The sequence below is a fragment of the Alternaria alternata genome (assembly GCF_001642055.1).
Source record: "Alternaria alternata strain SRC1lrK2f unplaced genomic scaffold CC77scaffold_2, whole genome shotgun sequence".
NCBI lineage: Eukaryota > Fungi > Ascomycota > Dothideomycetes > Pleosporales > Pleosporaceae > Alternaria > Alternaria alternata.
Genome location: NW_017306191.1, coordinates 848,094 through 861,249, shown reverse-complemented (window position 1 = coordinate 861,249; position 13,156 = coordinate 848,094). Strand labels below are relative to the sequence as shown.

Here is a 13,156-nt window from a genome sequence, read left to right as displayed (position 1 = left end):
TGAGGAAATTGCGCAAGGCAGAGGACAGTGTAACTATTGGCATGAGATGATAACTGTAAGGACTCTTTTCGAACCTAAGGTCAGCACTGAATTTCTTGAGTAAAACATGTCACCGCACCTTCTGGTCCAGATACGTGACGGGTATCTCCATCAGCTCTTGACGAAGCTTTGCTGGATTGAAATTACTATTCTTCCCCCCTAGGCAACCACTTTATGATTATGCGCCTATGTCTCTCAATCGTCGTCTTCGATGACCAAGCCAATCTCTTCGGCATTCTTGACCTCTCCACCTTGGTTGTTTGTATCCGCGTCCTCTTCTGCACCAGTCTTTGGTGCGTTCGCATTTGGCGCCAACTTCTTCTTCGTCTTACTGTCCTCTGCGGTCGGCGTGCCATCCCTTTCGCCGCCCTTTCCGCCCTTCTTAGCCTTCTCTTTCCTTTGTCGCGCCTTCTCCCTCTTCAGTCGGTTCTTCTCAGTCTTTTCTTTGTCCTTCTTCTCTAGTTCTTCTTTCCGCTTTGCAAACTCCTTTTCATCCTCCTCCTTTTTCACTTCGTCATCCATCATCCTCAGCCTCTCGTATTCGCGTCTCCGACTCGCCTTGTAGACGTGAAACTCGCCACTTCCAGCACCTGCGCTAGATCCTTGTACATTGGCAACAATTTCTGGGGGCAGAGAGGATTTGGCTAGCGCGCTGGAGCCTGGGATGTGGATGTCGCGGTCGGGTTTTGCGAAGAGGGCCTCGACCTGTGAGGCTTGTGCTGAGCGTGGAGTGAGGGCGCGCTTCTTTGTCGGGCGATGAGAGCGCGAGTCGGCGGATGTGGGTATCGACTCGGGGATGGGTTCAGACATGATGGGTGTTGAGTACCCAGAGTTGACTGAAGGCGGAGGTTTGTTTGGCGAGTCAGATGCGATTACGCAGTGTGATGCGACGTGAAATAGATAGTTTGGCGCAATGTAGAAAAGTTGTGAGGACTAGGAAGCAATCGCGAGGGATGACGCGCTAGCATTTGCGGCGAACGCCCGCTACGGCCGGCGAGACGAGCCATTTGCGCCAGCGAAGTCGCCATCCGCCGCTATCGTCGGGCTTGCAGCAACACATGAAACGCCCTTGATCGCACTTTCCCTGCACCTCTGTACATAATTCCTTGGTGCCTTGCAAACCTCTCTGTATCTTGTCATAGCAGCAACTGCCCACACACAAGCCTCCAAAAGTCTCTCCGCCCACACATCCCACCTACTCCAACATGGGGAAACCCCGCGTAGGTCCACTTTATTAATACCACCAAGGTCAATGGCTGATTGCTACGCAGATGATCATATTGATCCGCCATGCCCAATCCGAGGGAAACAAGAATCGCGACATCCACCAGTTCATCCCTGACCACCGAGTGAAACTGACCCAGCATGGCTGGACACAGGTACGCTCACTGTGCCCCGAAGCTTGAGACGAGACATGACTGACTCAGGCCACCATAGGCAGAAGAAGCGGGGCGACAACTGCGCTCTCTCCTCAAGCCAGACGATACACTCCAGTTCTACACTTCACCTTACCGCCGAACGCGAGAAACGACAGAAGGCATCCTCCGCACGCTGACCTCGGACGACCCCACGCCATCGCCCTTTCCTCGCAACAAGATAACCGTATACGAAGAGCCACGGATACGAGAACAGGACTTCGGCAACTTCCAGCCATGTTCCGCCGAGATGGAGCGCATGTGGCAGGAGAGGGCCGACTATGGTCACTTCTTCTACCGCATACCTGATGGCGAGAGCGCGGCAGACGCGTACGATCGTGTCAGTGGCTTCAACGAGAGCCTGTGGAGGTCCTTCCAAGACGACAACTTTCCCAGTGTCTGCGTCCTGGTTACTCACGGGCTGATGTCGCGTGTCTTTCTCATGAAATGGTGAGCTGCATTGGAGCTCGAGGTCCTCGTTCAGAGTGCTAACACAATCAGGTACCATTGGTCGGTTGAGTATTTCGAAGACCTCCGTAACGTCAACCACTGCGAATTCATCATCATGAAGCGAAGCGAGAACAACGGCCGATACATCCTCCAGAACGAGCTACGGACATGGTCAGAACTCAAGCGCCGCGCTGCCAAGGAGAAAGAAGAGACCAAGAGCGCTACCTCATCTACACCGAGCAGAGCTACACCCTTGACTGGATTAGGTCAAACAGGAGCCACATCATCCCCTACCATACCTACGCGCCGATGGGGAGGTTGCGTCAACGGCTGTGACCATGACAAGATCAACTACCCCCGCCGACCAATGCGCAAGAACACCATGGAGTACATGGGACATCAATCCCAGCAGCTGCCTCCCCCCGCAGTCACACATATGGAGCCAGTAGAAAGCGAACAGGAAGATCACCCCGTCGCAGCGCCGCAGACTGAACATGCTCCCATCATCAATGAACCTTCACCAGCGAAGCTATCGCGAAAACAGAGCACTAAGAATATCCCGGAAATGCCACCAACACCAGCATCTCCAAACGATGCGTCCAACGATGCTACGAGCAGTGAGGGCGAGGAAGCAGCTTCTTCCATGTCGCGATCGGGTAACCATGCGCAACCGCGAACCGCTGCCGTCCTTCGCCACTTGCAGCCCCATAAGACACCAGGCGAGGGCTTCTCTGACGATTCAGACTATTTCCCAGGTATGCAACAGGTTCACCACCGCAAGTTCCTCCGGGCAAGTTCAACACAGCGCAAACAGTCCAAGGAACGCAAATTGCAACGCAAGCAGACAGAGCAGAGCTGGAAGGAGGAATCAGGCATGGGAAACGGCGCCAGAACTGACAGACTAGGTGACGGCGATGCCACTAGTGACGACGCTGCGTTCGCCAAGGAGAAGGAAGGAGAACCGATCCTCGTGGAGGCGCTCAAGGGTAACATGATTGTCGAGAAGAGCGAGGAGGAGCGAGAAGCAAATGACGAGTTTGGTAATACCGAGACCAAGATTGGAGAGACGGAGATTGACAAGATGCAAGATGCGGAAAGAAAGGGCTTTGGTGAGGTGTATTGAAGCTTCCTGGAAGAACGACATGTCGAATACGAACGTGAAAATAATGCTGCTGTAGCATCGCAGACCCTTGGACGTTTCGGAAAGGGTTTTGCTCATCGAGCTGGCCTCGTAGACCTCCATTTCTGTCCGAACTATTGTACTTGAGAAGGAATAGGCGATGAAACAATGTATCAGAGATATCGGTCTTGAATTTCTTGAGGATGTGGTTAGACCTTGAGTATATGTGGTTTGACTACTAGCCTAGTATGTGAACATAAGGCTGATACTCCCGTTCCCAGTTCAGCTTGTTTTCAGCCTCGCACCCAATCGATCAAGGACTAATCCATCTTAGGGATGTAAGCTGTGGCTGTGCACAACACTACGTGCGAAAGAGTCATACCAGTAGACAGACTAGGTCAAATCTTTGTTATAAATGTCGTCAAGATGTTTCTGGATATACTGCTTAGTCTTTTTGTAGCAGGACTTTTGTGACCGTGACCGTTTACGAAAACTTTGGGTGATCGAACCCCCCCAGACGAGAAACGTTACAATATCGCAAACCAGCAAGATGGATATATCAATTCGCGTAGAACCTGATGCATCCAGTGGGCTCAAAAGCAACCATGAAATTGGTTTCTTGGATCTGCCGGGCGGTACGTTCATCATCGTGAATCTCTATGCAGTATCCCAACTCTCTAATACCGACCCCTAGAACTCCGCGATATCATCTACCTGTTCGTATCAGCCTGTTTAAAAGATGATCCATGCTCGAGTTCGAAAACGAGAGTCAAACTAAAGCACATCAAAGACTACCACAAGAACGTAGAGTGGCACCGTCTCCAACGTCAGGACCTAGGCCTTGCACAAACTTGTCGCCAAGTACGCTCAGAGTACCTCCCTATTTATGCAGCACACACGAATCTATACTTATGCATGCGCAACTTTGCTCTTGCTGTCGAGGACCTCAATATAACCAAACGCGGCATTGTCATGCCAGTCGGCGACGTAGTGATCGGAGTGCAAAACTGGGATGGTGAGGATGCATGGCGAACGAATCGATCATGCGTTGACATAGCGCCGCTTCTTACTCTCCAACTTCGTCAACCCGAGCTTCTATTCAGGTTTGATGACGCTGAGTGTATGCGCGAGAGGCTGAGGCGCAACGAGCAATTGGATACCAGCACCTACTTCGCAACCCTCTTCTCTCTACACACGAACCCGCTTTGGCGCTCCTTCTTTACCATGGCTGTGAGGGAGGTGTTCGTGTATCCTGATCTGGATTGGATTTGTGCGAGACATGTCAAGGTGCATATCGAGATCGAGAAAGAGTTCGGTGAGATTTGGATGCGAAGTCATACGGCCAGACGGAATAGGAGGCGGGGGAAGATGGATGGGTGGCTGGCAGCGGTTGGGTTGGAGGGCTTGATGGGGTGGAACGGGTTGAGGGTTTATTGGGCGAGAGGGTGGTTCGAGGAGTTGTTTGGTAATTAAAGGCTGGCATTAACCCAGGATGCAAAGATATTCGCAGCGTGTCTTCGCGGGCGTCAACGGCGTATCGCAAATCGTTGGGCAATTTGGCATGCTTGCTCATATTTGAGAAGTATTTCTTTGCTTCCACAACAGGCCTTCTGGTCGGCGAGGTCGCTTCGACTTGCAGATCAACCACGGAGAATAATGTAGATAAGCGGGTCCTATATGCGGTCGATCCGCGGCGGTGTGAAGAATTTCGAGAACTCGTGTTTGAGATTGTTTACTGGAAGACAAGCGACGCGTCTTGTAGAGAGGCCACCCGCGGCTGTGGTAGACGTCATTAATGGAAGTTGCGCCAGTGGCTGTTGCCCGACAGCGCCTTCCACTTGTCGCACAAAGTCCTTCTAGAAACCTTCTAGACACCGACCGGTACCTTTCGGATCATCTTAGTAATTCATACCGTATTGCAGTGACTCCGTGGTATTCCCGATGTTACGTGTTGCGAAGAAGAAGTCGCCGACCATCCTCGAGGACACCGAACACATCTGGACAGGGACAACTTCCATCCGTCATTACGACGCAGCAATCATACGACATGTCAAGTCGTGACACGTCTCATCGGCTCGACCAAACGTCGTCCTCAAAGCCATCAGCCTTGCCATGCGGTCGTGCAAGCCATAACCCGCGTAATGTTCCCTTGTCTTATCCTTGGGGTCCATTCTCGTCGCCGAAGACCCGCGCACCTGCCACACGCGAGCCACGTTTAAGGGCCACGCTAGGCAATTTAGGGGAATGTGCATATCTGCTGCCGGCGCGCCACCAGTCCGTCCTCCACGATATTACCATCGTCAGAATAGCCACATCTCGGCTAAGTCCACATTTGCATCTCGAGGTCGCCGACTAGGAGGATGTTTACACGGCGATTGGCACGTGTGCCGCTTTGGGCCGTTAGCGAGGAAGATCTAGGACTGATTAGTATCTAGGGGTTCATAATGAGGTGTCTACAAACGGCTTGCTGGCCTGTATTGGCTGTGGCTTTCTTTGATTTGGCTACTTTCGTTCTGCTGCACCATCCGTTAGGGAGACCCCTTGATGAAAGTCAAGTCTTGAAAGTAAAGACTATCGACAATACGACAATACCTTACCAAGAGAATGTTCACGCCTATCGAGACCACCATCGGCGCATTGCTGCTGCATCAAGCAACTAGCAACCTCCTTTATCAGAATGGAGATATTCTGGGTGCCAGTGGCTATCTACGCAGATTCTTCTCAGCGCCCACGAAAGAACTGCTCGCCTTCTTCACTGGCATGGCCGCCAGCTACGTGCCATTGAAGGCATTAGCACCACAGTTGATCACTGAGTACCCTGCTTTACAGATCAGTTCTCAAGTTGTCATTGCAACAGTAGCAACTGGTGCCCTCATAGGATGGGGAACTAAGGTGAGAGATTCTCAATAGAGGAATCTTACAGGACTGACTCGAACAACCAGATGTCGAATGGATGCACTTCCGGACACATGTTGTGTGGTCTTTCCAGACTGAGTGGCCGCTCAGCCGTCGCCGTCGCTACGTTCTTTCCCACGGCAGTTATAACCCATCATTTCGCTCACCCAAGTTTATCGACGTCGGTATGCCCTAGCAGTACACCATGCTATGCACCCGTATATCCGTCTACAGAGACGACTGTGTCACTTCTTGTGTTGGCAGCGTTGAGCATAATCGCTACTCGAACGATACCCGGAATTGTGGCTCAAGTCACAGTTTCGCCCACCACCACCAAGGACACCAAAGAACAGTCTGCTGCGCGTGTCACCACGCAAGCATTGTCAGGTTTACTCTTTGCTCTTGGTCTCCATATCTCGCAAATGGCACACCCAGACAAAGTTGCAGCCTTCCTCTCTTTCCCAAACTTGCAACACTGGGATCCATCCCTTGCTCTGGTCATAGTCTTCGGCGTGTTACCCAATCTGATCGAGAATCAAGTGAAAGGTCTTCACGGCTCACCATCGTTCGCCGACAAGTTCTCGCTGCCTACGAAGACTTTGCAAGATGTGGATAAAAGATTCGTGATGGGAGCTGTGGCTTTTGGTATTGGTTGGGGCTTGACGGGAACGTGTCCCGGCCCGGCGGTGCTTCGAGCTTTCTCTCAGCCAGTTTGGGGTGCCCTGTGGATTGGCGGATTCTGGCTTGGAGGGAAACTGAACATATGAAATGGTTGGTGCTTGTACGTGCAGTACGTGGCTGTTTGTGTTACGTGATACCCAACATAGATCTTTGTTTCATTCATGGCTGTGGACCTAGAATAGTAATGCCGAAGCATATAATGTTAATGTAATGATTGTAAAGACATACTTATAAGTTGGATGGAGGCTATGCGCTTTCGCGAGAATGCCACTTGGTGGTGTGTGGCCCCCTTGATTGTGAACACGCGTTTCGAGTCGAGAGGAGACGTTGTCATGTTGTTGGTAGGCATGCCGTTCTTCTCGATATTTGAAGGCCCAGCGGCGTATATATCGTCTTGTTCTAATGAGTGAGTACTAGCTAGCGGGCTAGAGTTGAAGAAGTGACACTTGTGGACCCTGGAAGTTCAGCCCTGCCAAAAATGTTCGCCCCGCCACATCATCCCACCCGATCCCCGCGACGCGCTCAACCACGAACCACACACAATGGAGGACGATAGAGCTGCAACCAACCTGGGTCCCGATACGGACCAGAGTATGCCAGAAGAGGTCGCGCCCGTGCAGAAACAGCCGAAAAGGCGCTTCGTAGGGAGAAAGGCGGGAGAGAAGGCGGGCGAGCAGCAAGCAGACCCCAATGCCAATATTGAAGATTCGAGCGCGATACAAGGTGTGAGGAGCCCACAGAAGAGCTTTCTAATGCACTGAGGACCTAACATGTACCCAAGTTGCCCAGCCTCGGCGTACAGCTCGTGTCCTGAATGCGATCCCCGACGAGATTCTGCACGACCAAGAAATCAACGACGCCATCGCGCTCCTACCGCCCAACTACAACTTCGAGATCCACAAATGTATACACCGCATACGGACATCAGGAGCCAAGTCGATAGCTTTGCAGTTTCCCGAGGGATTGCTGCTATTCGCAACCACCATATCCGACATTCTGACGCGATTCTGCCCTGGTACTTCGACGTTGATAATGGGTGATGTCACATACGGGGCGTGCTGCATAGACGACTACACAGCGCGAGCGCTCGGCTGCGACCTTTTGATACATTACGCGCACAGTTGTCTGATACCGGTAGCAGTGACCAAGATCGCGACGTTGTACATCTTCGTCTCCATCAGTATCGACACACAGCACTTGATCAATACCATCACAGAAAACTTCGCTGCCGGAAAGACTATCGCTTTGGTTGGTACTATTCAGTTCAACGCTACAATACACGGCATCGTGCCGATACTGCGCAAGGAAGGCTACAACCCATTTGTGCCGCAGATTGCACCTCTATCCAAGGGTGAAATTCTCGGCTGCACGTCACCGTCAATGGCCATCAAGCCAGGTCAGCTCAATGCGAGAGGCAAAGAGGAGGAGGTGCCCGACATGATATTATATCTTGGCGATGGACGTTTTCATCTTGAGAGCGCCATGATCGCCAATCCACATATACCTGCATACCGCTACGATCCATACTCGAGGCGACTTACACATGAGACTTATGAACACGACTCTCTCTACGACTTGAGGCGCACTGCCATCCTCACAGCCCGGAAAGCACGCACTTGGGGTGTTATTCTTGGCTCACTAGGCAGACAGGGAAACCCACACACCCTGACGCTCATTGAGAACGAGTTGGCGCGACAAGGTATCAAGTGTGTCAACTTGCTCATGTCGGAGATCTTCCCTGGAAAGTTGGCAATGATGTCAGATGTAGAGGCTTGGGTACAAATTGCATGTCCCAGGTTGAGCATCGATTGGGGCTACGCCTTCCCAAGGCCGCTGTTGAGCCCTTACGAGGCACTCGTTACGCTCGGCGTGAGAGACGCGCCATGGCTAGAGGAAGACGACACAGTGAGGAGAGCTGAAGCGAAGGAGAGGAAGAATCTCTATCCCATGGACTTTTACGCCAAAGAGGGCCTAGGGCGGACTACTATAGACCATGTGAAGGCCGCGGAGGTACCAGTTGGAGCATGAATATTGATTGATTCTATATGACGACGGCTTTCGCTTCCGCTCAAATGGATATCATTTATGTTTTTGCATGGCGCTTACAGATTTTTGCTATTCTTTGGGACTTTTCACATCTTTCCCTTCGGCTTTACAGGTTGTCTTCGTGGCAAATCGGCGCAGGGAAACAGTGGCCCCAATCAAAAGTCTCGAGGCCCAGAGCCAATGCTCTCACTGGACTAGAATACTTTTCGCTTGTTCCGGGCTTTCATCGCAACATCATCAAAGAAACATCTTTCTATAGTGATACCCACAAATACGGACGTATACAAATTCACTTCTAAGCACTCACCTTGTTCGGTAGCTCACTGCATTACAGTCAACATTTGCTCTGATATTCGTCCATGAACCACTCCCACTGACCCAACTCTAATTTGTCTTGTGATTTTGGAAGGAAACATCTTAACATCTTCTGATCCGCAATACTGTCATTTGCAACAGCTCTTCCTCCCATCTCCGAGACCGAGATCACTGAGCCCGACATGAGTCTAATGGCACCTGCCGCTACTCCTGAGAAGCGGAAGCGATCAGTGAATTCTGCAATCGCTCCTCAGCGCTCTCCAAAGATGGCGCGACTAGATTCCCTTGCAACTACCGCTGATGAGTCTCCGGATTCTGCCATTCACTACGGCGTCTACATGCACGATCTTCTCAAAGCGTCAGGCAGCGCAGTGTCACGACTCATTACTGTGTCTGAAGACTTCACCAGTGCCTACGAAGCCATGCGTAAGCATGCTGCTGGGGAGATTGAGGCAAACGTACACTGGGGCGCGACAACAGAGCTAAACACTAATAACCTTTACGAGATATTGGACAGTAGAAACCGTATTCTTCTGCGCTACGAGTTGGACGCAGTCTCCTCTGTTCGTCAAGACGCCATCGGTGATCGTATCTGGCAGCGTGCCAGCGCATCGCCTGCTCTGCCTGTACATTATGGTATGTACATCGACCTGCACTGCGATACCAGGGATGAAGCAGAGCATTTCTTCATTGGTGGCTTCAAGAGCCTTGGTGAAGCCAATCATGCGATGAAGCAATCAGCGGCCATGTACCTCCAAGGCCATGGCGAAACCAAGTTGTACGAGAAGAGCATCGAGGTGATGAATGAGAAGGGACAACTCCAGCGACGCTTCACAATCGAGAAAGGTAAGCTGAGTGAGAATGGAAGCTTCCTTAGGGTAGAAGACTGGCCCTTGGAGCAGGGTAGTACCGATTCGAAGGTTCCAGTCCTCCGTCTACCTATACCCGAGACATCGAAATTGTCCGAACCGCCAACTGCTCAAACGGTTGTTCCGCAAATCGTAACCGAATTTGTAGTGCAAGGTAGGCCACAAGCTGTACAGGATGTTCCTGCTCCTGTCATTTCCGAACCACAAGCTGTCCAGAGCATACGCCGTCAATCTCAGCGACACCAAACCCCCATCCCGCCTGCCGATGAAACAAAACAGAAGCAGCCCAAGACTAGACCTCAAGCAAAGCTTAAGGCTCCAGCCAAGTCCGAGACCACAGCGCAACGCAAATCGCAACCAAAAACCCAAGTTCAGACTGCGCACGACCCCAATCCCTATTGTTCGTGTCGCCTTCCTGACGACGGCAGTCTCATGATTTGCTGCGACAACGAACAATGCCCAATCGGCTGGTATCATGGTCGTTGCATTAACATCCGCAAGGCGATCCCAGAAGAAGAAGAGTGGTACTGCGAAATGTGTACGCGGGAGCGGGAGAACGAGAAAGCTCGGGATATGAATACGCTGGCTGGGAAGACACCCGTAAAGACATCTGGAAAGAAAGCAGGACGTGGTGATGCAAAGGCGAAGGGAAAGGCGAAGAAGGGGAAATTAAGTTAAACCGAGAGACTGGGAGACCGTGTCGTACGTTGGTCACCTTGGTTGTTCTGAGTTCGTTAGAATTATATGCTTGGTAGCGTCTCACGGAGTGGTCTTACTGTCTGTCTAGAATAAGTTACCAAGACCTTGCATCTCACTGAATAGTCGCTGTTTCTATCCATGACATGCTATACTCACTTCCTTCATCTACCGTCGCTACTTTCGGCCTCTCGTACTGCGCCGGGGTCTTGATAACGCGATGAAGAAGGATATGACCAAGGTAAGAGCTAACAATGAAGAAAATGATGATGCCGATTGTACCGTTATCCATCTTGCCCTGACAGACCGAGCAAGATATCGACTCAGGTGGTTTGAGATAGTAGACTATCGCACTTCGCGTCCGGATGTATGGCTTGGCCTAGAGATAGGAGTGGTATCGCAGTATGGAGACGATGTGAACGATAGGAAAGAGCATTGAGTTCGAGGATGAGGGGTGGATGAGCACTACAAGGGATGTTGCTGTCAGCAAACGCCCTTCGCGGGGGGACGTAAGACATATCGAGCGGGCGCCCACGTATCGCATATCAAGGCACACAGCACCTGAAACAGACCTTCTGCATATCGCGACTAGCTGTTTTGTTTAGAGAATCCAAGATTTGTAGGTAAGTCGAATGAACACATTCACCACTCGCGTATGACCGACATAGGATGAATCGCGTGATGGGTATCATATTTGCTATGCCAGACTCCGAAATAATGCTGAGTAGATGCAACTAATTCGAGTCAACGCTATCCAAATCTTGCGTTCAGTCAATCTCAGGCATCAACTCGTCGTCTTCGATGAGATCGGGATCAACCTTGCTTCCCAAATCAGTGTCTTCTAAGAACGAACGGCCTCGCAGTGCTTCGGGCAAGTACTCCTGCTTCACCTTGCCGTCTAGATAGTCCGGGTTGTATTTGTATCCATCACCGTAGCCCATATCCTTCATCAACTTTGTCGGCGCATTGCGTATGTGATGCGGTATGGCCAAGGCGGCGACTCCTGGCTCCTTCAACGCATCCATGGCACTGTGCAACCCTCGGTATACGCGCGTCGATTTGGGTGAGAGAGAAAGGGCAGTGACGGCGTGGGCGAGGTTGATGCGACACTCGGGCATGCCAATCTTCTCGCAGGCGGAATATGTGGCTGTCACGAGGGATAGCATGGTGTTATCTGCCAATCCCACGTCTTCGGATGCGACGACGATGAGGCGGCGGGCTATGTATCGTGGGTCCTCGCCAGATTCTAGCATACGTGCTAGGTAGTATAACGCGGCGTCTGGATCGGAGCCTCGTATGGACTTATGCAGTGCGGATATGGTATCGTAATGTTGGTCGCCGGCGCGGTCGTATACCAGGGTTTTGGTGAGGCTCTGTTGTATCTTCTCTTTGGTCATGTCAGGTTGCTTCGCTAGGTTCATAGCTAGTTCGAGAAGATTGAGGGCTGTTCTGGCGTCACCGTCCGAGAAGCGGGCGAAGTAATCCAACATTGACTTGTCAAGGATGGGAGATGTGTAGTTTTCGGAGGCCATTGCGCGTTCTAGTATTCGCACCAGGTGGTCTTCTTTGAGGTCGTCGAGCGTAAAGGTGCGACATCTTGAGAGCAGTGCGGAGATGACTTTGAAGGATGGGTTCTCGGTTGTTGCTGCTATGAGGGTTATTGTGCCAGACTCTACAGGCCCAAGGAAGGCGTCTTGCTGTGTCTTTGAGAAGCGATGCAGCTCGTCGCAGAAGACGATGGTCCTTCGACCCGTCAGCTGCAGCTCCCTGAAGGCTTCTGTGAAGATCTTGCGCACTTCCTCGAGCTTTGTGCTTGTACTGTTGATCTCGACGAAGCGCGAGCCTGATTTGTTGGCGATTAGGCGTGCAATTGTAGTCTTGCCTTGTCAAATAGTCAGCTCTCGAGTCGAGCGTGCAAGATGTAGAGGAAGCATTACCCGTTCCCGGTCGTCCCCAGAGCACCATTGATGGCAGTCTGCCCTCATCGACCATGCCTCGAAGAACGCCGCCAGGGCCGACGAGCTCTTGGCCATATACATCGTCCAACGATATGGGCCTCATACGCTCAGCCAGCGGCATGGCATCGGCAACTGCCTTGAGCTTCCGCGCCCGCTTTGGGGCTGATGGCGAATGCGGCTCGCCATTTGTCTGTGCATCTGCTGCCTCGTCAAAAGGACGTTTGGACGAGGCAGGCGGTGTCTTGGATCGCTCTACCAGCTGCGTGGCTGCTGGCGGTGGCGGAGGCGATGAGGTTGGGTGTCCATTCTTCTGCGTCGCGCCCGGGGGTTTGCGTGCGCCTGGGGTGAAGAAGCTGTAGGCCTTTCCCAAACTCGGCGTGCCCTGTGGTTCTGCTTCAAGAAGAAAGTCTTGGCAGCCGCTGTCGATGTGTTCGTTGATTCGGGCGTCCTTGACGGCTTTGGCACAGATGGGGCAGTCGACCATATTCGAAGATGAGTGGCTCGACGCACGCGACGCGAATTATTCTGGGGTAACGCGACGAGCGAGACCGGCGCTATCTCGGAAATGCCCCCGCTTGATGACGGCAGACGACGGACTGGAGCACGCAATACTTACTTTGTACAAGCACCCTCTCTCGTACCTGGCGCTACCATTTGTGACTCTTCGCGGAT

The 13,156-nt window shown here is 51.9% G+C and overlaps 7 protein-coding genes across 7 annotated transcripts; 5 read left to right on the top strand and 2 right to left on the bottom strand.

The window, feature by feature from the left end:
* Positions 1-49: 49 nt before the first annotated feature.
* Positions 50-1,041, bottom strand: CC77DRAFT_308593 (DUF1168-domain-containing protein). Its single transcript, XM_018531185.1, has one exon. The coding sequence runs from the start codon at positions 847-849 to the stop codon at positions 235-237; it is 615 nt and encodes a 204-aa protein (XP_018390678.1). The 5' UTR covers positions 850-1,041; the 3' UTR covers positions 50-234.
* A 46-nt stretch (positions 1,042-1,087) lies between these two features.
* CC77DRAFT_1090816 (phosphoglycerate mutase-like protein) lies at positions 1,088-3,403 on the top strand. Its single transcript, XM_018529538.1, has 4 exons — positions 1,088-1,259; positions 1,311-1,418; positions 1,477-1,904; positions 1,956-3,403. The coding sequence occupies exons 1-4, from the start codon at positions 1,245-1,247 to the stop codon at positions 3,025-3,027; spliced, it is 1,623 nt and encodes a 540-aa protein (XP_018390677.1). The 5' UTR covers positions 1,088-1,244; the 3' UTR covers positions 3,028-3,403.
* On the top strand, positions 3,375-4,658 carry CC77DRAFT_308598 (hypothetical protein). The gene is made up of 2 exons (XM_018531186.1): positions 3,375-3,659; positions 3,719-4,658. The coding sequence occupies exons 1-2, from the start codon at positions 3,575-3,577 to the stop codon at positions 4,495-4,497; spliced, it is 864 nt and encodes a 287-aa protein (XP_018390676.1). The 5' UTR covers positions 3,375-3,574; the 3' UTR covers positions 4,498-4,658.
* A 970-nt stretch (positions 4,659-5,628) lies between these two features.
* On the top strand, positions 5,629-6,686 carry CC77DRAFT_1037410 (YeeE/YedE family integral membrane protein; the record flags this gene model as incomplete). Its single annotated transcript, XM_018527062.1, has 2 exons — positions 5,629-5,916; positions 5,967-6,686. 2 exons carry the CDS (start codon positions 5,629-5,631, stop codon positions 6,684-6,686), a joined length of 1,008 nt encoding a protein of 335 aa, XP_018390675.1.
* A 456-nt stretch (positions 6,687-7,142) lies between these two features.
* Positions 7,143-8,946, top strand: CC77DRAFT_1090814 (diphthamide biosynthesis protein 1; the record flags this gene model as incomplete). Its single annotated transcript, XM_018529537.1, has 2 exons — positions 7,143-7,323; positions 7,382-8,946. 2 exons carry the CDS (start codon positions 7,143-7,145, stop codon positions 8,626-8,628), a joined length of 1,428 nt encoding a protein of 475 aa, XP_018390674.1. The 3' UTR covers positions 8,629-8,946.
* A 23-nt stretch (positions 8,947-8,969) lies between these two features.
* CC77DRAFT_308412 (hypothetical protein) lies at positions 8,970-10,580 on the top strand. Its single transcript, XM_018531183.1, has one exon. The coding sequence runs from the start codon at positions 9,144-9,146 to the stop codon at positions 10,506-10,508; it is 1,365 nt and encodes a 454-aa protein (XP_018390673.1). The 5' UTR covers positions 8,970-9,143; the 3' UTR covers positions 10,509-10,580.
* Positions 10,581-11,293: 713 nt separating this feature from the next.
* CC77DRAFT_926270 (P-loop containing nucleoside triphosphate hydrolase protein) lies at positions 11,294-12,968 on the bottom strand (the record flags this gene model as incomplete). The annotated part of the gene is made up of 2 exons (XM_018533912.1): positions 11,294-12,408; positions 12,464-12,968. The coding sequence occupies 2 exons, from the start codon at positions 12,966-12,968 to the stop codon at positions 11,294-11,296; spliced, it is 1,620 nt and encodes a 539-aa protein (XP_018390672.1).
* Between the last annotated feature and the right edge of the window lie 188 nt (positions 12,969-13,156).